The sequence below is a fragment of the Meleagris gallopavo genome, chromosome 12 (genome assembly GCF_000146605.3).
Source record: "Meleagris gallopavo isolate NT-WF06-2002-E0010 breed Aviagen turkey brand Nicholas breeding stock chromosome 12, Turkey_5.1, whole genome shotgun sequence".
In the NCBI taxonomy this organism is placed as follows: Eukaryota; Metazoa; Chordata; class Aves; order Galliformes; family Phasianidae; genus Meleagris; species Meleagris gallopavo.
Genome location: NC_015022.2, coordinates 12,211,363 through 12,229,523, shown reverse-complemented (window position 1 = coordinate 12,229,523; position 18,161 = coordinate 12,211,363). Strand labels below are relative to the sequence as shown.

General features: G+C 48.0%; 3 protein-coding genes across 5 annotated transcripts in view; 2 read left to right on the top strand and 1 right to left on the bottom strand.

Annotated features, from left to right (window-relative positions):
- Nucleotides 1-7,831, top strand: part of ABHD2 (abhydrolase domain containing 2) — a 38,599-nt gene extending 30,768 nt beyond the window's left edge. For both annotated transcript variants that reach the window (XM_003209525.4, XM_010717480.3), the window contains exons 9-11: nucleotides 240-309; nucleotides 1,147-1,231; nucleotides 2,212-7,831. In XM_003209525.4, coding sequence (XP_003209573.1) covers nucleotides 240-309; nucleotides 1,147-1,231; nucleotides 2,212-2,408 — 352 coding nt within the window. In that variant the 3' untranslated portion in view covers nucleotides 2,409-7,831. The remainder of the gene's footprint in view (nucleotides 1-239; nucleotides 310-1,146; nucleotides 1,232-2,211) is intronic.
- A 1,768-nt stretch (nucleotides 7,832-9,599) lies between these two features.
- RLBP1 (retinaldehyde binding protein 1) lies at nucleotides 9,600-14,737 on the bottom strand. 2 transcript variants are annotated; one of them, XM_031555331.1, is made up of 8 exons: nucleotides 13,832-14,737; nucleotides 13,068-13,111; nucleotides 12,770-12,898; nucleotides 12,396-12,597; nucleotides 11,883-12,061; nucleotides 11,078-11,236; nucleotides 10,618-10,728; nucleotides 9,600-10,356 (listed from the first exon to the last, which is right to left on the bottom strand). In XM_031555331.1, the coding sequence occupies exons 2-8, from the start codon at nucleotides 13,077-13,079 to the stop codon at nucleotides 10,198-10,200; spliced, it is 951 nt and encodes a 316-aa protein (XP_031411191.1). In that variant the 5' UTR covers nucleotides 13,080-13,111; nucleotides 13,832-14,737; the 3' UTR covers nucleotides 9,600-10,197. The 2 variants fall into 2 exon arrangements, with proteins under 2 accessions (XP_031411191.1, XP_031411190.1); XM_031555330.1 differs by lacking the exons at nucleotides 13,068-13,111; nucleotides 13,832-14,737 and having other exon boundaries at nucleotides 12,770-12,922.
- Nucleotides 14,738-14,798: 61 nt separating this feature from the next.
- Nucleotides 14,799-18,161, top strand: part of FANCI (FA complementation group I) — a 23,618-nt gene continuing 20,255 nt past the window's right edge. The window contains exons 1-7 of the mRNA XM_010717478.3: nucleotides 14,799-14,949; nucleotides 15,054-15,126; nucleotides 15,758-15,888; nucleotides 16,235-16,391; nucleotides 16,472-16,529; nucleotides 17,090-17,131; nucleotides 17,683-17,806. Coding sequence (XP_010715780.1) covers nucleotides 14,866-14,949; nucleotides 15,054-15,126; nucleotides 15,758-15,888; nucleotides 16,235-16,391; nucleotides 16,472-16,529; nucleotides 17,090-17,131; nucleotides 17,683-17,806 — 669 coding nt within the window. The 5' untranslated portion in view covers nucleotides 14,799-14,865. The remainder of the gene's footprint in view (nucleotides 14,950-15,053; nucleotides 15,127-15,757; nucleotides 15,889-16,234; nucleotides 16,392-16,471; nucleotides 16,530-17,089; nucleotides 17,132-17,682; nucleotides 17,807-18,161) is intronic.

The window sequence follows — 18,161 nt, the reverse complement described above, 5'->3', positions numbered from 1 at the left end:
GTGTGATTACCTTGCTATGCATTAAAAAAAAAAGCATTCTGCTAGCAGTGTTTGAGTAAGCACAGAAAGCATAAAAGTAGGTGCTGCTGAAGGTGAATTTTGCAGAAGCAGTGGGTAGAAAAAAGGCATTGTCCATAAAAATCCAGGCATCGTTTCTGTCTCTGTGTCTATGTCCTTATTTGCAAATGGGAGTCACATGTACTAGAAACATATGATGGCAATGACACTGTCCTTTTCAGGAAATTTCATGGCTACAGTTCCCTGAAGGAGTACTATGAAGAAGAAAGCTGCCTGCATTACTTGCACAGGGTAAGCTCTTGCAATTGAGGCTGCTTTTGTACCTTCTTTTTTTCTACCATTGGTGAAAATGTTTGCTGGTGTCTGTTGCTGATACCTGGACACAGTTGTCTTAGCAGTGATTTTTAGAAGTAATCAGATACAGCATTCTGGAGTAAGATTTCAGTTCTTACCTGTAATGCTGATGCTAAATGCTCTAAGCTCTTAAGTGCATATAACTGCAGGTAGTAGCATCCAAGTGATCAAGATAAAGCCACACAATCAGCTGAACCCCTCTGTGTGTAGGTACATAAGGTGGGAAACAGGTGGTGGCACACAGCACGCAGCTGTAAGGAAAAAGGTACTAGATAACCTGGAAGAGGCATAGGACACTATCTGGAAGGGAGATGCTTAGCAAGTACTGCAGAAATGAAACTGGGATATTAATCCCTTAATCTGCTGAAGCAGTGGATGGAAACACTCCAAGGGAGTTTCCTGGACTTTAACCAAAGTGTCCATAACAAAGCTGGCATTAGTTGACTGGTGTGCAAAACAGTGCAGAGCAGAAAGGGTGTGACTGAATTCTGAGAATGGGGAAAATCTGTGACTCAATCTGCATCTGCTCTGTTACACTCCTTTCTCTTTTTTCATACAATTGAATTGGAAAAAAAATTTTCAAGGGCTACTGAGTACTCCACAAGTAAAAAGCCACCACTCTTTAAATTTGCTTTCCTGGTGTTTTTTCAGGTACAGGATAACTCTGAAATAAGATGTCTGAATTGAGCCAAGATAAAATGCCTTAACAATTAATAGAAATTCAAGTACCACCCCCTTACTGTTTTTTCTCTTCTACTGTGTTTCTGGATATAGATCTATGTTCCTCTTCTGCTGGTTAATGCTGCTGATGATCCTCTTGTGCATGAGAGCCTTCTGTCAATTCCAAGAGCTCTTTCAGGTATGTTGAAGCAGTCTGCTCTGGGAGTGCATATTTGTGTACCTGCATCTCCCTTAGCTCTTCATGATCCATGATTACAAAGCAGCTCCACTTGCCTTCTTACTCTTTCAATCCTGTGGGAGGTATACTAAGCCTCTTTAAAACACCAGTTGCTGGAACTAATGAGGCCAACCATGAGCAGGAAGAACTTGAGTCCTTCTTTCTGGCATCTTCTGCTGTTTCAGTTTATGTCGATTGCCAGCAGTTTATATTCAGGTTACATTCCTGGAGTGGAAAAAAATGCTTCCTCGTGTCTTCATTACTCACTGAGATTTAGTAGAAGGGGGGTTGCTGCTGATGAAGGGAGCGCATTCATAGTTGCGTTATTTGATAATCAACTAAGATATCTCCTTTGAAAAGAAGTTTTGTCGGCTAACTTCAGCCAAGAAAAAGGCAAATAACCTTTAGAAGCTCAAGAGAAGGAGCTGGTTGTTGGGTTTTTTTGCACAAGTAGTGGGTGCATGGGGAGGAAAGCAGGATTCATTCTTTCTTTTTGAAAGCTGTGGCGGGTGAGTTAATCTTCAGCTGCTTCCCATTGGATTCAAGCACAGGGATTTTCTCCCTGTACGTGGACCAAGGTGGCTAATATGCCAGAGCTTTAGAGTAGCTTGACATGATGCTGATGGTCCTAGTTCCAGTGTATGAATGAAAGGTGGAAGGATGTGACCTGTATTGCCATAAGGACCTAGCCAGCAGCGTTTCTTGGGCAGCTGAAATTGGTTCCTGTGGACTGTCTTGCACTGTGAAATTGTAAGCTTACATGCTTTTGATATCAGATTAGCCATGGCCTTGGTCATTGTTTCTGCTTCATAATATTGCTCCTGTTGTTTCAGATCCTATACCAAGAATTGAGTTCATTATCACGGCTTAAAATGGTTTAGTGCTCAGCTCAAAAATGCTAACATTCAGGACCTATGTGCTTTTTTTTGTTGTTTTTACAGAGAAAAGAGAAAATGTCATGCATGTGTTGCCCCTTCACGGAGGCCATCTGGGCTTTTTCGAGGGGTCTGTGCTATTCCCAGAGCCTCTTACCTGGATGGATAAGCTTGTGGTGCAGTATGCCAATGCCATCTGCCAGTGGGAGAAGACAAAGTCTCACTGCTCAGACACAGAGCAGGCGGTATCTGGCCAGGAGTAATTGACCCAAAGACTCTGGATCACTTCAGTATATCTCCCCCTTCGGGAACTCTCTGTTCCCTCACCTGCTGCTTCAGGTTTCCATTCCTTTTGATATCCTATGGCTGGGGTTTGATCACAAAGTTTCCTTATGAATTGGAGTTAAAACAGAGGTTAATATCTGGTCAGAGAATCTTCGCTTATATTGTCACTTGGGTTTGTAATTTACTGCTCTGCTTGAAGAATTAGATTGCTTACTGTGACTTGTTACGGGGTTATTGAGTTGGAGACAACTTGCTTTGATATAACAGAAGTTTCAGATGTCAAAATCACTTCACCAGCTGATCAAGAACTTGAGCTGCAGCATTTAGTTAGATGTAGATGGCAGGGAACCTACGATTCTTCTCTGTCCCAGTACTAGAAAAACCCTCTACTAAGCCACAGGCCAGTCAGTGGTCCAGACTGTGTGCCACTAAATTGTGGCTTGAAAAAGCAGATGCTTGACTGCAAGTGGAGTACCAGCCTTGCACCATCTCAAGGGAATGTTTTACTTCCTAAGAGTGCAGATACACAAGTCTGTTAGGTGAGAAATGTTTAACTTCTCCATGCTTCAGATATCTGTGGGTTGGGGGTATCTTTATACTGGGATTCCAGGAAGAGGAAAGCTGCAGACTGGTAATGCCAGTTAATGTTTCAGTGTAAACATATATTCACACCAAGACCAGACCAATCATCTTGTCACATTTGCTTCTTTTGAAATGTAGTCATATTTTTAGTAATGGATTTCTTGTTTGATACGGGGCTTTTTAAAGCTGGCTCTGGCTTCCTAATGGAAGATTCTGATTAAGAATCTACAGGACCTTTTTGTGAGCTCAGTGTTTTAAGAATATTTTGTAGTAGGTACTCTGTTAGGGATTGAACTGTGGGGGGAGAACATATCTATTTAGATTTATTCCCCTTGTATCAGGGTAGATCATACCAAAATTCTTGCCCTTAACATTCAAAGCATTTAATGGTTTTCAGACACATGACTTGCCTTACAGTTGATGGGAACCTGATGGGTCTAGCCCTGTGTAAATAAAATGATATCTTTGCCTAACTACTTCCATATCTATGTAAATGCTGCAGGATTTTACTGGCTCCTCACTTGAATTCCTTTCACACACCCAGACATTCTCTTCTAGTTTCCACATGCAAAGTGAAGTGTGGTAGCTGTTTACAGGAAAGATGCATACTCACTTGTGCTTTTCCCTCAAGTGGCTGTTATGGTCTGTGCCAGGACCAATACTGAGGACTCTCATTTATCCCTTGGTAGGAAAGTTACCCTGTGACAATCTGGAGACTGAAAATTTGTGGTGGAAATCTTTTTCTTTTTTTTTTTTTTTTTACTGTTTGTTCTGTCAGTATTCTTGTCTCATTAATCCATGCTCGGGACATCTTTACCACAGTGTCAGTGAAGCTCTTTTCCTGTCACGCTTCCTGCATCAACGAGCACTTTATTGCTTTAGCCTTGGTTTGTGTTTCAGGCACTTTAGTGTATAGTTTGAGTGAAACAAGCTGCAAGACTTCAGTGTGGTGATATGGGGGAACAAGCCTTCTGGACTGCCTTGTCCCTGAACTTCATTCAGTAGGTTGCAGAGGTAGGTTTTTATTTTAATAAAGCAATAACTAACTATTGTAGCAAAGGTGCGTTATCAAATCAGGAAATTCCTTTCAGTTTGCCTTAGGCCAGACACCTTGGCCTGCTACAATGAACTGTGGCTATCTCCTTGTTAGTAAATCCAGGTTTCCTTTTTTTTTCCTTAAAGGAAAGATGCGACCAAGTAAAGCTACTGCAATACTTGATCATGCTTGTGGCTGTTCCTTCAGAGCTATTTTAGGGCATGAGTTAGAAAGGATATTCTTAGCTGATGGATATCTTGTGTGTGGTGTTATCCTCATATTCATACTGCATCTGTGTGTATCAGTAAAATCTGTCACACAGGAAATTCAGATTTTTGCTCAAGCAACTGTTTGTTCCTGTCATTCTCCTGGGATGTGACGTAAATATATTCTCACTTCAGCAGAAGTAGAGTATAAATAACATTTGTAGACATCAAATAGATACAGCATAAATTTAGGTGTGTAGGGTATAAATATTTTTTTCTGTCCAGTGGGTTACAACTTTAGAAATGTTTCAGCTTTCATAACATACTACATCTGTAGCTTACACAGGTCATAGCAGTCTGCCCTGAGGAGGCAAAGCTGCTCTTCCCATGGCAAGAGGTACCATCTCTGAAATGCTTCACGTCCTGCCTCAGTCCAGCTTTACTGTGCTGTGAGATGAATATCAACTCCAGACAGCTTTAGAGGAGCAGTGGCTGAAATTCTGCCTTCCTTCACAGGACCCAGACTTGAAGGAACGGTTCAGCTGTTGGCTGATCCAGAACATGAAAGGTGCCAGTGAGACAGAATTGTTCGCTTGCTTCTGAGTTGAGATAACAGAGTGCTTTTCCACCAAGTCATGCCAGTTCATCTGAAAGCAGAGATTTGTTGTGGAAAGGTTTTCCTGAAGAGCTTTTCCACCTTCCTTTTTGTAATGGAGATCATCCTTGACAAACCAGGTTTTGAAACAGGGTTTTCTTGTTTCTGAGACAGGAAGAAATTACTTCCTCAAATGCACCTTTATTTTGATCTGGCTGCTATTGCAGATGGCCAGTCAATCATTTTTAAGCACATATTTCCAAAAATGAGGTTTTCCAAAAACATCTGGGCAGTTTTAATGCAGCAAGAGCTGCAGCTTTGTTGAATCAAGATTTTGCTTTAGGACTCTTTTCAAGAAATACTCTTTCTTTCTGCCCTGCAACTTATACCTTTGTATTTCAGAAGTGCTGTGAAATTTTTGAAACTTTCAACTAGAGAAGTGATATAAGTCTGTCCTGCTCAACTGATGTTTTTTGCACTTTCCACTTGCATCCACAGCTAGTCACACCACTTGTGGTTGGACCAACTAATGTTTGAGAAGGAAGAGCTTTAGCATAGCTTGCAAAGGTTTCTGAAACTCACTAACTTGATGTGAGTGGAAACGGTAAAAATCTGTTCTTCCCATTCCACCCAATTTGATGGTACTTCTTCAAAGCAATACTCATGTTGTCAAACTTTCAGCAGTAATTTGGAGATCTCAAGAAAGCAGTAGGAGAAGAGAAAGGTAAGCTGCAGTGCGTGTTATCTAAAGACCTTCAAAAAAAGAAATCCAGTGCTAAATTTTGCTACTGGCAATGTTATCTAGTGCTAGTAGGTCAGATAGGATGGGATTTTGTCCAATGCTAACCTGAATCGCTTTTCTCTCCTGAAATAAGGCAGTACTACTTTTGTGATTGCAAATGGTCTTTACTTGCCCAGGGAACTCTAAATGCAATATGAATTTTTCATCTTCGAGGTGAAATTGTCTTTTTCATCTCATGTAAAACCAATGAGGTTGTACTTCTAGATAGTTACAGTGTAGTCTTGCAGTGCAGTTGAAGCCTCCAGCATGATGAATCTGTCCTGAGCTCTGTTTAGTTCCAGAGTGAGATTAGAAAACACATTAACAGTTCTCTCTCTTCCCATCTCTGTAAGTAGCACTTGAATAAGGACTCTCTCGATCTGATAGCAAGTTGCAGAGCTGTTATTTTGTTGGTGGTTAGGCTGGTCCAACCATCATCTTAGTGTGTGGAGAGATCTGAAGCTTCTTGGTGAGCAGCTGGGACCTGCTCATACTGAATACAAGGAACTTGCAGCTTCTGTTACATGAGAACTGCCAGCACGATTAATGATCCTTTTGTTGGAGTCTAAATGGAAGATGTTTTCAGATAGGTCAGCAGTGCTGTGGTTGTACTGTAAAGACACGCTTGAACCTCCCTGCAGTCTTTTCCTGATCGCTTTTCTGCAGGTCTTTGTTTATGAAGATACAGGTTACAAAGACAGGGCATTAAGCAGGGACGTTAAGAACTATCATCTCCAGTATTGAATTTAGCCAAGCTACTTGTGTGTCATCTGTCCTGGATCTGTCACAAGTTCCTAGACTGCAGCCCTTTGACACATGGTGCCTTGCCCTCTTTCTTCTCCCTTGACATCAGCATATCTGGAGACTTCACTAACAGCTCTGTTCAGAGCTCTGAGGCTTTGCTTTCTAGTAAGGATTTCTCAGACACCAGGCAGTGAGACACCTCTGGCGATGCACACTGTACCAGTGTGTGCTGGCTTAAAGGACTTTTGTGAACAGCCTACAACTCACTGCAGTCTATTCTAATGCTTAAAATAGCAGTGTATATAAGCAGTGGATCATCTTTCAGCTCTGCTCCTCAAATTTGCCTCTGGCCGTAGAGATGAAGTCATAGAGGGAGGGTTAGCTTAATATGTGACTTTCTACCATACAGCTCCGAAATTCTAGTGTCTATCAACTCTTCAGCAGCGTAGCTGAAGATGGCTACAGCTTGAAAGAGCAGAGCAGTAACTTCAGGAATTAATTGCCAAACAGTTCAGTCACCTGGATTGCTTCCAAGTTGTTTTTTCTTAAGTAATATAATATCTGTCTGGAGCTCATTGAAATTCTTCACAGCCCTTTCCAAGGAGATCAGAAAAGGCCCCAGTCTTGTGCTGCATGTGTAAGTCATTTGTTGTGAAGGGTGTCTTGTCAAGTCCTGCTCCACGTCCTTATTCTGGCAGGTCCCAGAGCCGCAGTGACTCAAGCAGTGTTTCCTTCAGGATTTCTAATCCCAGGCAAAAAGCAAACAGCTTGTCTTGCTGTGAGGGCTTCCTGAGCTTCATCCAAGCTTAGAGTGGTTCAGAGCAACACAGACCCAAGGAAGGGCTGCCTTGCATCTGTGCCCCTTTTATTACTGGGAGCGTCTCTTACAGTGGCCTGGACTTCTCTCCGCTCTTAGGGAAGCTCAGACACAAGTGCTGTCAATGAGTCCAAGCAGTTGCCAGCTTTCCACACTACAGCAAAAGCGTTTCTGGGATTATCCTGAACGATTCCATTTTGAACACCTTGTTTTGAACACTCTTGATTTTGCTGGTTAATCAATGGACAAAAACACTGCAATCCAGGGCAGCATTTATCAGGATGCATCTGTTGGTGTCAAACAACCTTTTCCATGTCTGTCTGATAACACTCTCAAAAAACTCTGGCCCTGTGTGCCCTGTGGATAGAGACCATGAGTCTCCTCACCCTATGGCCCTGCCTAACCCAGGTGATGTAATGCCATTGAGGAGCAGTCCCACTAGGTGGCTCTACACAAAGCCTTTCTGCTGCTGTCTGAATGACGAGCTTGCATCATCTGTCACCAGACATGCAAGAGCTTTGATTAGATGCAGAATTTCCTTCTAGGATCTCCATTACACCTTTGCTGAGATGCTGACCCTTCTGATGGCAAGTCTTTTAAAACAAAAAACGCAACAATAGCAACAATACAACCTGTATTTGATAGAACCAAACCTTACTGCTCAGCCCAAGTCAGCAGCTTTCCAGAGGAGCGTGTTTTCTGACAGCTCGTCCTATTTCCCAATGGCAGATTGCTAGAAATTCTTGAAAAAATTCTTTGCAAGAGGAGCCCTTTCTCTGAAATGCCAAACAGGAGGGTGCATGGGGCCCAGAGGATGGCAGACCTGTGCTCTTCTCGTGTTGCCCATGCAGCCATGTTAGAACAGACTGAGTGACTTCCAATGTTCTCGGTGAGCAGTGCAGTTTACTGTGAAAATGTTCTCAATTTGGCAAAATTATATTCTGGAACAATCTCTAAATGCTGCCCTGAAAAAGCTTGTATACCGAGATACTCTCCTGCTGCCATGTTCTGAGTCAGATTCTCTGAAGCTGACAGCTGCAGGGGAGATGATTTGCAACTAGCAATGCAATTTTTCTATATCTGCTGATGTTTACCTTTAAAATTATATATATAAATATATATAAAACAGTGTCTTTGATTTTTTTTCTTTAATTTTTGTTCTTCTGTGTGATGTAAAAATGGAAGTTGTTGCAAAACAAAATGTAATTTTGTTATCTTTGATTCAGTGGGATTTCTTTATTTAAAAATAAAGGACTTATTGAAGCCAGTGCTCCGCGGAGTGGCTGTGTACAGTGTTTTTGATGGTGGGAAAGTCTCAACAGATAAAGCAGCCATTTCTTCCTCTGGGAAAAGATTTCCTCTGGAAAAGATTGTCTGACATGGGAATATATTGAGCCAAGATGATAATCTTGCTCTTCTCCCTGCCTGTAGGGGGGAATCGCCGCCCTCAGGGAAAGCCAAGGTGTGCAGTAGGAAGGTGGGATTAGTGCCCCGCGTTACAGCACAAGGCAGGTGTGCCAGCCCTCACTACCCCTGCTGGATCCACCTGGAGCTTTCCTCTGCTTTCTGTGTCCTAGGAAGCAGAACAAGGACTGCAGCATGAAGAGCAGTGCTGCTGTGGCGTTGTCTTTTGGTTGTTTGTCTTGCAAAGGAGGCGTGATTGCTTTGCCTCCCAAGCAAGCTGTTGTGTTTGCGCTGGCTGGATGGTTGTCGCACCTTGTTTCCCTGGGACTGCTGGCCCTGTGGAGAGCCCAGCCAGAGGTGCCTTTCAATCCTTTTCTGAGACCTCGCAGCACAAACCTGGCACAGCCCCTGGGCTGGGAACTGGGACTGGAGAAAATGGATTTAACCCCAGTCTGCTGCCCAGACAGGCCCCATCCTCCCGGCAGCTTCAGAGCAGACATCCTGTTTGGTTTGAGCCTGAGCCAGTGCCCTGATGAATGCAGCTCTTGTCAGCACCCTGCACCTCCGCTGGCCGCGGATGGGCTCTGGTCCTTGCTCTGCTAATGAAAAGCCTTCGTGTGCAACTGCAGAGCTGGGGGAGGGAAAAAGGGGGCATGCTGTGCTGATGGGGTGACACCACCAAGTCCTGGGCAGGCAGCAGCCCCTTGCTCTTCTCCAAGCCCTGCTGCTCTCATGGCTGATGGCCAAATGAGAAGTCCAGCATCTGATCAGCTCCTTCACGAGCCGCTTTTTACTTCACCACCTCGGAGCTTCTGGTTTATAACCCAGAACACCGCTTTCCCTGGCACCTCCTCTTTATACCATTATCTGCCTCCTGCTGACTCCAAGCTACAGGTGCTGCCACCCCTCGCTGATCCCTTGTGCCCTTCCCCGCCCTCCTTGGATACTTTTCATGGAGCTTTTCTGACCTGAACTACTCAGATCTGAGCTCACTGCCAGGTGCAGTGCTAGGAGAGGCAGCTTAGTTAAGGCTTTTAGAGGATTTAGGAGGGTACATTCTGTGTGTCTTCCACTGTTCTGTGGTTAGCGTTCACCTCCTGCCCTCAGTGGCTGCTGTTCTTCCTCCCTGGCTGCCCTGCATAGCAAGAATTGGGCGCTCACCTCTGCCTGTGCCACTGCTTGGTTTTGATAGCGCTGTAACAGAACCACTGACCCAGGTCTGAGACACACTGTTGTTAAATTCTTCTTTATTTCTCTGCATACACGTTTCAGCCAGCCCCTGGCAGGGGCTTCTGCAGTGGCATCCTCTGGCTGTGCTGCTCCCCAGTGACCAACTGTGGGCGCATAGAGCTGGCTGTGGAGACAGTGTTCTCTGGCTGTATTGCCCCACAGAAGTAAAGGCTAAGGCTGGAGCAGAGCAAGGCACATGCTCGCTGCATCCCAGCCGCTGCCAGGCAGCCTGCTGCCAGGTTTGGGGACAGAAACAGACACGGAGCAACACATCCAGAGCAGTCACTCATCCATTGCTACGGTATGGAGATGGTTGGGGTTAGGGGACCACCTCTGATCTTATTTTACAGGGGAAGGGGAGCAGCCCCTGACTTAAAGTGCCGTATCTTCAGCTTCAATGCGGGGCCCAAAGAGCTGCTCTGCAGTTGCTTTGCCGTCGTACTTGGGCAGGTTGCCACCGAAGTCTGCTGGCAGTATGTCAGCATCGATCTCCTGGTAGAAGGACTCCAGCTCCTCGCCGTGCACGAACACCTGGCACAACAGGAACCCTCAGCAGAGATGGGTGACTTTGTCCTCAACAAAGAAACGGCCGAGGGATCCTAGCACTGATCTGATGAGCTGCCTGCCTTTCTCATTGCCTAGCAGCAGGCTCCCCTTCCCAGGGGACGTGCCCAGCTCATCCACCAGCTGCTCTCAGCCCAAGTTTGTCCCCATGTCTCCAAAAGCTGTGAGATGTCCCCCAGCCACACTGCTTTACCCAGCTTCTGCCACTAGGCCCCTTCCCAAGCTCACCCTCTCCAGCAGTTTGCTCTTCAGGAACGGTTTGACCACGTTGTAGGTAGTGGTGAAGTACCAGGGCTGGTGGATGAAGTGGACAGCCTTGAACCGCGCTGGGAAGGAGTCCTAGGATGCCAAACCCAGACATGGCTGGTTACAGACTGTGCTGGCCACAAGAAAACAGGAGAGGAGCACAACTGCAAAAGAAACCCTGGCACTGCCTCCGCTCCCCTTCCCCAGCCTCCCATTTTCCCTTCCATCATCCCTTTCTTATTCTGATGAACAACAGGAACCCAGAGGAGCAGCTGTCCCAGTCCTCAGAGCACCAGGGAAGCTGCAGAGCCTCCCAGATGACTCATTGCTCCTTTTTCACAAGATCACATGGAAAATGGCCTCTCCATGATGTTTTCTCATGGTGACAGTGCAGTGGCAATACAAAACCCCTGCTAGCCCCGGGCAGTCTTCTTCACCTCACCTGTAGCATATCCACCATCTTCTTGAGCTCAGAGGGTTTGATTCCTGATGCCTGCTGCATGGTGAAGCCTTTGAAGTTCTCAATGATGCAGAACCCATTGATCTGGGTCTCTTCATTTTCCAGCAGTTTCTCCAGGATAACGCAGTAGGCACGAAGGATCTGGTTGAGAGGAGAGACAGCAGGGTCTGCTATTAGTGTGACTGCAAGGTCTCACCTCCCTTAGAGTTCAGGAGGTTCCCTGGACCAATCCTGTGGAACATTAGTCTGGGTCTGTTCAACTTCAGCTGGTTGTCCCAGGCAGCCCCAGAGCTTCAGAGCAGGGGGGCACTGCAGAGGATGCTCAACAACCCTCTCAAGGTATCTCGCATCTGGGTCAGTGCTCTGATACAGTGCCAGCAAATTCAGGGCTGAGCAGAAAACAGAGCTGGAAGAACTTGTGATCTCATGCTTGAAGGTCTCTTTGCCCAGAAGCCTTTTTCATGCTGTGTGCCAGTTTCCTCCTCTGCCCTGCAGGTCTTTCCTTTTTACATCACCCTGATCTAATGGTGTGATGCCTCTCTTCACTCTGTGTCATCTAGGATGGGAGATGCACACCCCGACTGTGCCCTGCATCTTGCGCATCAGAAAGAAAGAAGGGGAAATCTTTGAGGTGGACCAGATTCCCCTGGAAGGATAAATTCAAAGTTTTGCATAAACCTGGATGGATGGGAGTTACGTGTGCCCATACAAATGTGTGTAAGGGATGCACTGCTCAGCAGGACAGCCCCAGGAGCAGAACTGTTCAGGGAGAAATGGCTGGGCTGACCTCATCGAAGGTGATCTCCTCATAGTCCCAGTTCTCGATGTTGAAGAGCATCACCACCCGCCCATATTTGTCCCTGCTGGCCAGGATGCCGGGGTAGCCCGCCTCAATGGTGCTGCGCACGGCCTCGGGGGTCAGGTTGTCAAAGAGTTCGGGGTATTGCTGGCGGAAGTTCACATAGCCTGGGGAGAGACAGAAGCTGGGCAGGACAGCAGCTGCTTGCCCATCAGGAAGCCAGGGGAGTGCTGGGGGAGCTCCCTGCCCCTGCTCTCCCCCACTTGGCACCGCGTGGGCACGAAATATGGAAACGTCCTGGGAAAATCTGGGTGAACAAAACAGCTCATCTGGGAGCCAGCACTGATAATTGCAACTCATTATCCGCCTGGCAGAAGCAAACAGAAGTAGAGTGGGTCCCAGCCAATGGTCTCCTTGCTCCCTGTCCCTGCCAGCCCGACTCAGGGACTGAGGGTGCTGGGAGTACTGGAAAGAGGCAAGGGGCTGCCTGAGGACCCCCACCTTTCAGCAGGTCGTAGGCCCTGTGCACATCAAACTTGCGGGCACGGATGAAGCGGAGGAAGAAGGAATCATCCTTCCCCTGCACCTTCTCAGCCACTGCCTTGCAGACATCCTCGCTGCCGGCCCGCTCCTGCACCAGCTCCCGCAGCGCTCTGACTGCTGCCTCTCTCTGCTCCTCCGTCTCATTCAGCTCATCTTTTGCCTGGGGGAGAGTCAAGATGGGGTCCTTAGCACCCACACAATGCCCTGGGGACCCGGGCACCCCACAGGGCCACCGGACCCAACAGCCCAGGGTGCATTTTGGCACCAAAAAGCAGTGTGGTCGGAGCACACCCCCCCCATCATGCCCCACTCACAGTAGGGCCACGCCTCACCTTCTGCAGGGTGTGAGGGGGGATCTGCTGGCACCTCCCAAAAACAGGACCATGGTCCTTGGTGGTGAGGCGCTCCAGTTTGGTGCGCAGTGCCTGCTCCTCTTCTGAGACAATGCGGAAGGTCCCCGTCTGAGGTGAGAGGATGAGGGGCATCAAGCATCCTCTCCTGACAGCTCCCAATCTCCCTGCCCCCTGCCCCACAAGGCTGAGGACAGCCCCAGTGCCTTGCAGGTCACTCTAGGGAAGGACAGAGTTGCACCCGAGTGGTGCAGTGGGATAGGGATGGGGCACTACTCACAACAGCAGACATGTCTTCTTTTAGCCTTGATCAGCTGCAGTATGCTGGAAGAGAGAAGGAGATACCTGTGGGTAGCTGAAGACTTAGCAATCTTGGTGCCCTATCCCTCTTGCCCAGTCCCCACAGAGGATGTGCTAGAATCCTAATGAACAGTGAAAGTGCTTGAGAAACGCCAGGACTCTTTGCAGCATAAATAAGTGAGTATTGATCGTCTGATGTCTTCAGCATTTTTTGTTTTGATGGGAAGCTGTGGGCAGAGGCATCCCTGGGTTTCCTCATGAACTCACTTCTGCCTGCATCCAGAGCAGCACAGGACAAGATAGCAAAGACCTGGCTTGTTGGGCTGTCCCATGGTTGCCAATGGACCTCATGCCAGCCTAGGGAACCCTGGCACTGCCACAGTCCTACTGAGCAAATGCTTCCCTTGGCCCTTGGGCTCTTCCCTCACCACTCCAAGGCTTGCTGTCTGCACCTTTGCTTGAGAGCAATGCAGAAAACCTTCAGGCAATTCCTTTGTCTTCTTCCTCTTAATGCAGACAAATGAGGAGGAAGGCCGCCCTCCTCATCACCAGCTCAGCACCCTTCCTGCTGCTCAGCCCGTGTCAGAGATGTCTCCGCCATGTGTCCCAGTGCCTCCCAGGGTTCCCCCCATAAGCACCCCATTATTTGAGACCCCAAAATCAAACCCATCTCTGGAGGTCAGGGAAGTCCAGGTTATGGCATCCAATGCCAATGTTTGAGGTGTGCATTGTCCCCATACTCACCAGGGTCAGGGAATGCCAAACCGTCCGTGGAGGTTGAGGGCCTGGGGGCTGCTGGAGCGGGGCTGGGCAGCAGGAGCGGAGTGGAGCAGCACGAAATCCCAGCGAAAGCTTTGTAGAGTCACCGGGTTGGGATTAGGCCGTCACAAGGCATCAACTCACCGCAGCTTTATCATTAAGTCCGCATAAAGCAGGCAGGAAACCCCACTAAAGCCTTCCAAAAGGCTGATGGGGAGAGGGAAGGAGGGAGCAGGAGGGCCGGAGGGCGCGCGGAGGGGCGGGATGCTGGGCCTGATTAAGGGTGTATAAAAGCTTCCCATTGTGTAACTGTGCTCATTAGTGCGGGGCCGGGGGTGGGCAGCGTGCCACCCCCTGCAGCGGCCCCAGGAGCCGGGTGAGGGTGCAGGGATGGTGGTGGTGGGATGCGGACCACAGGTGGAGCTTCCAGTGATCCCCGTGTTGGAGAGCAGACAGCCCTTGGCATGTGGGCACAACATGGGGGAGAGTCGTGGGGATGGTGGCCAAATGGGGCCTTTGGGGTGTCTTTGTGGGCTTGGTGCTCCCCAGACCTGTGGGTGAAGCTGCGATGGGAAGTGAGAACAGGAGCCCATTGAGGCCAGGCCTTGGCCGCTCTCCCGCCGCTCTGGGGATTTGGGGAGTGGAGGAAGGGGCTTACACAAGGCATGTTTTGTAACACGCGGATTTAGAGATTGCTAACGCTGCACAGGGCCCCTCGTGCCCCGTGCCCGGCCTGGCGCCAGCGGATCGTGCCCACGTGAAACCCTTCGCAGTGGCAGGGACGGCTCTGCGAGTGAGACCTCAATGGGCGCTTTGTGCCCGGGGATCGCCCCCACCAGCTCGCATCCCGCACCGCACGCGGGATTCGAACTCACTGATACACTAGGGACGGGGTTACGCAACTCTCGCGGAGAACGGAAGTGACGTAGGGGAGGGGGGGGCGGGACTTGTTGCCATGGCGATGAGAGGCGCTTCCGGGCGGGAATTTCGGCGTTGCGGCGGATGACAGCGGCCGCGCCATGGCGCAGCGCATCCTGCAGCTGGCGGCCGAGGAGAGCCCCGAGCGGCTCCAGGAGGCTCTTCAGGGCCTGGCGGAGGGCGAGGTGCCTGGGGGAGGGGGGGTCTCCGCCGGCTCTGTCGGGAGGGCGGGGAGCTGCTTCTCCTGCTCTCAAGTCGGGGCGACTCACGGCGCGGCCTTCTCTTCCAGCTGGGTGACATGGTAACGAGGCAGGCCCTGAGGGGCAGGGAGACGGCAGCGCTGCTCAGGGGGATCTTCAGAGGTAGGTGACGCGTCTGGGGGCTGGTGGGGACAGGGCCTGATGGGGAAGAGGGGAGGTGAGAGGGAGTGGCTTTAAACTAAAAGAGGGGAGGTCTGGGTTAGATGTTAGGGATTTTTTTTTCATTAAGAGGGCGGTGAGACCCTGGCACAGCTGCCCAGAGAGCTACCCCATCCCTGGAGGTGCTCAAGGCCAGGTTGAATGGGGCCCTCAGCAGCCTGAGCTGCCCCCAGCCCATGGCAGGGGGTTGGAGCTGGGTGGGTTTTAATGTCCCTTCCAACCCGAGCCATTCTGTGATTCCATATGGGATTTTCTTCTGGGAGCCTTTAGGTGTCTTTCAGTAGAACTGGACAGCTGAAACTGAATTACCAAGCAAATTCTTCTCAAAACGTTGGTGCTTCCTGACTGGACAGCAAGTTGAGAGAACCAAAGAGTGCGATAACAGTGCTGAGTGTTTCAGCTGTTTTATCCTGGAGATTCTCATTTCCTCTACTCTGCTTTTTTATCTGTTCTGTCAAATATATAAAAAAAGGGAGCTGCAGTTGGGTGACAGTTTAGCCCTGCAAATTTCCTGTTTAGTGACATGTTGTTGCTTGTATAACTCTTTTCCTGTTCTTTATTTTCTTGTGATAAGGCTCCCCATGTTCCCAGCAAAGCGGTGTTCTCAGGAGGCTACAGGTTTACAAGCACTGTGTCCCACTTGTGGAATCAGGAGATCTGCATGTGGGCAAAGTGTCCGAAATCATAGGGCTGCTGATGCTGGAGGTAGGAGCTTATTTGGGCTGGCTTTCCTGTGGTCCTTTAGTGAGCAAACTGAGGCACTTCACCAGACCTCCGTCCTGTCCACGGATCTGTTTTGGTCTTGAAATTTGCCTTGCATGTAATATGATCTCTGGATATTTAGATCTGAACTCCAAAATCATAATTGTATTTATTTGATTAACTGCTCCGTTCTATGAAGGACAGCATAAAAGAGAGGTCTTGGGGATTAACTCATTTTTTAGAAACGTTGCACTGTGGGAAATGTCCTTTTCTGGTATTTGGTGGGCATTTGGACGTGTGCAAGGAATTCTCCTGTGCTCATCTTCAATGTTATTCCACCTCCTCCCAGGCTCGCCAGCTGCCAGGCCATGCGTTGGCTGAACTTGCCACCTTGTTTGTTGAAGTTATTAAGGGAGGCAGCCTGTCTAATGGGAAATCCCTGGAGTTGTTTTCCACTGTTCTTACTGCATTGTCCAACTCTAAGGAGAGCCTGGCTTATGGGAAAGGTAACCCTTCTCATCTCCTTCTCCCCTGTCTGTCCTCACTCGCTCTGGAGTGGGCTCCTAAAAGCCTCATGTTTTTTCAGGTGAACTGAATGGGGAAGAATTTAAGAAACAGCTGATAAATACCCTCTGCTCCAGCAAGTATGTGCATCTCTGCCAGCTCCACTATGCTTTAGTTCGTTTGAATATCAGTCAGTGCCTTTTTCTACCTCTTTTTACATAATTTCCTTTGACACCCTACAGTTATGGAGCAAGTTAAATCTGCGGTCACTAGATGTGTCCACATTCCTATTGTCTCCTCTTAGTTGTGTGGCATGTTATGTTATGTGTTTCATGTTATGCTTTAAGAAGGAGTTCAGTGGTACTGCCTGTTTCCTGTTCTAACATCACTGAATCTGTGCCACCATGACAGTGTCTTTTCTAGCTGGCAGGGTGAGGGAATGCCCTGTTTCCAGATTTTGTAATAGTGTCTCATGAGCAGATTGCAGGAGGTGCTAGGTTTTATTCCTTTCTTGACACTTGTTATTGTGGGGACCAGGACAGCTTGGAACCATTCTAAATCTGGATAATTAGGGTGGCAGTGGTGATTCTGGTTGGAAATTTGGCTTTTAATCTTGATATGGGAGACAGGAAAAGTGGATAAAGGAGTAAAAAAGAATTCTACTTCTTCTCAGTTTTCTGACAAATGCTTATTTTACCAGGTGGGATCCTCAGTGTGTAATACATCTTGCCAACATGTTCAGGTAATTGTTTCCCTTTAGCAAGCAGTGCTGCAGTTATGTCTGTGTCCCATTTCACGTGTAGTTTGGGGAAAGCACAGTTTGGACATACCAGATACAGCTCCATGCATGCTTTGGTCAGTGAACATCCACATCAGATCCGTGTGGATACAAAACACATCTGGACAAGCATGCTCCAAAGACTGCTGTGAGCCTCACGCGCTTCCCAGCTTCTCACAGCCCCATATTTAGTGGCTATTGGCAGCTTAAGAGCAGAGACTTCTGTTGTATTTTCCTTTGTACGCCCAGTGCTATAGGGAATGTTGTTAGTGCTCTGAGTTACAGATCAACCAGTGGCTGTGTGGGTGTGTGGTTGTATGGTTTTGCTCCTTGCTTGTAAATGCCTTTTGAGTGGGATTGTGATTTTTTTTCCATGTGTGATTTTCCGTTTGTGAGCCTTGACAAATTAACAGTATGTTCTGACGAGGACTTTGGGAGCTCTTGTGGATTGAATCTGCTGCAGGATTCTGAAAGAAATGAATAAAAATAATTAGGCTGCATCTTTGATTCAACAGGGATATTCCACTCTCAGGAGAGGAGCTGCAGTTTGTGGTGGAAAAGGTCCTTAGGATGTTCTCCAAATTAGACCTGCAGGAAATACCCCCCCTGGTCTATCAGCTGCTGCTGCTTTCTGCAAAGGTAAGAGCTTGTGGGAGCTGGTCTCCTCCTGAGCACGTATCATGAGGAAAAGTGCACGCAGGCTGAGACAGGGGCTGAATTTCAGGAGATTCTAATTACTCCCACATTGAGCTGTGGAGAGCAGGACATCATCGGGTTTTTTGCTTTTGTTGGTTTTTGTCCTCTATCTTTAGCCTGGAGGAGATCAGAGGAAGAGACGGTTTTGTTCTTGTGGGAATCTGTAAGAGCAAACCTTTGGGAAACAAGGGATGACCTCAGAGGCAGGAGGTAGCAGAGTGGATTGTCTTCAGTATTTTTAAGCATGGCTTTGCTCACTGTTTGTGATCCGCTTGCTTCCATTAAAACAACGGCTTGT

Bases quoted from the DNA above. Each gene is read 5' to 3' on its own strand.
- RLBP1 (XM_031555330.1), bottom strand. From the start codon at position 12,922: ATGCCCCTCATCCTCTCACCTCAGACGGGGACCTTCCGCATTGTCTCA. The intron at 12,598-12,769 runs GTGAGGCGTGGC...ACTCTCCCCCAG, and splicing joins CCCCTCACACCCTGCAGAAG to GCAAAAGATGAGCTGAATGA. The intron at 12,062-12,395 runs GTGGGGGTCCTC...GTCTCTCCCCAG, and splicing joins GGCCTACGACCTGCTGAAAG to GCTATGTGAACTTCCGCCAG.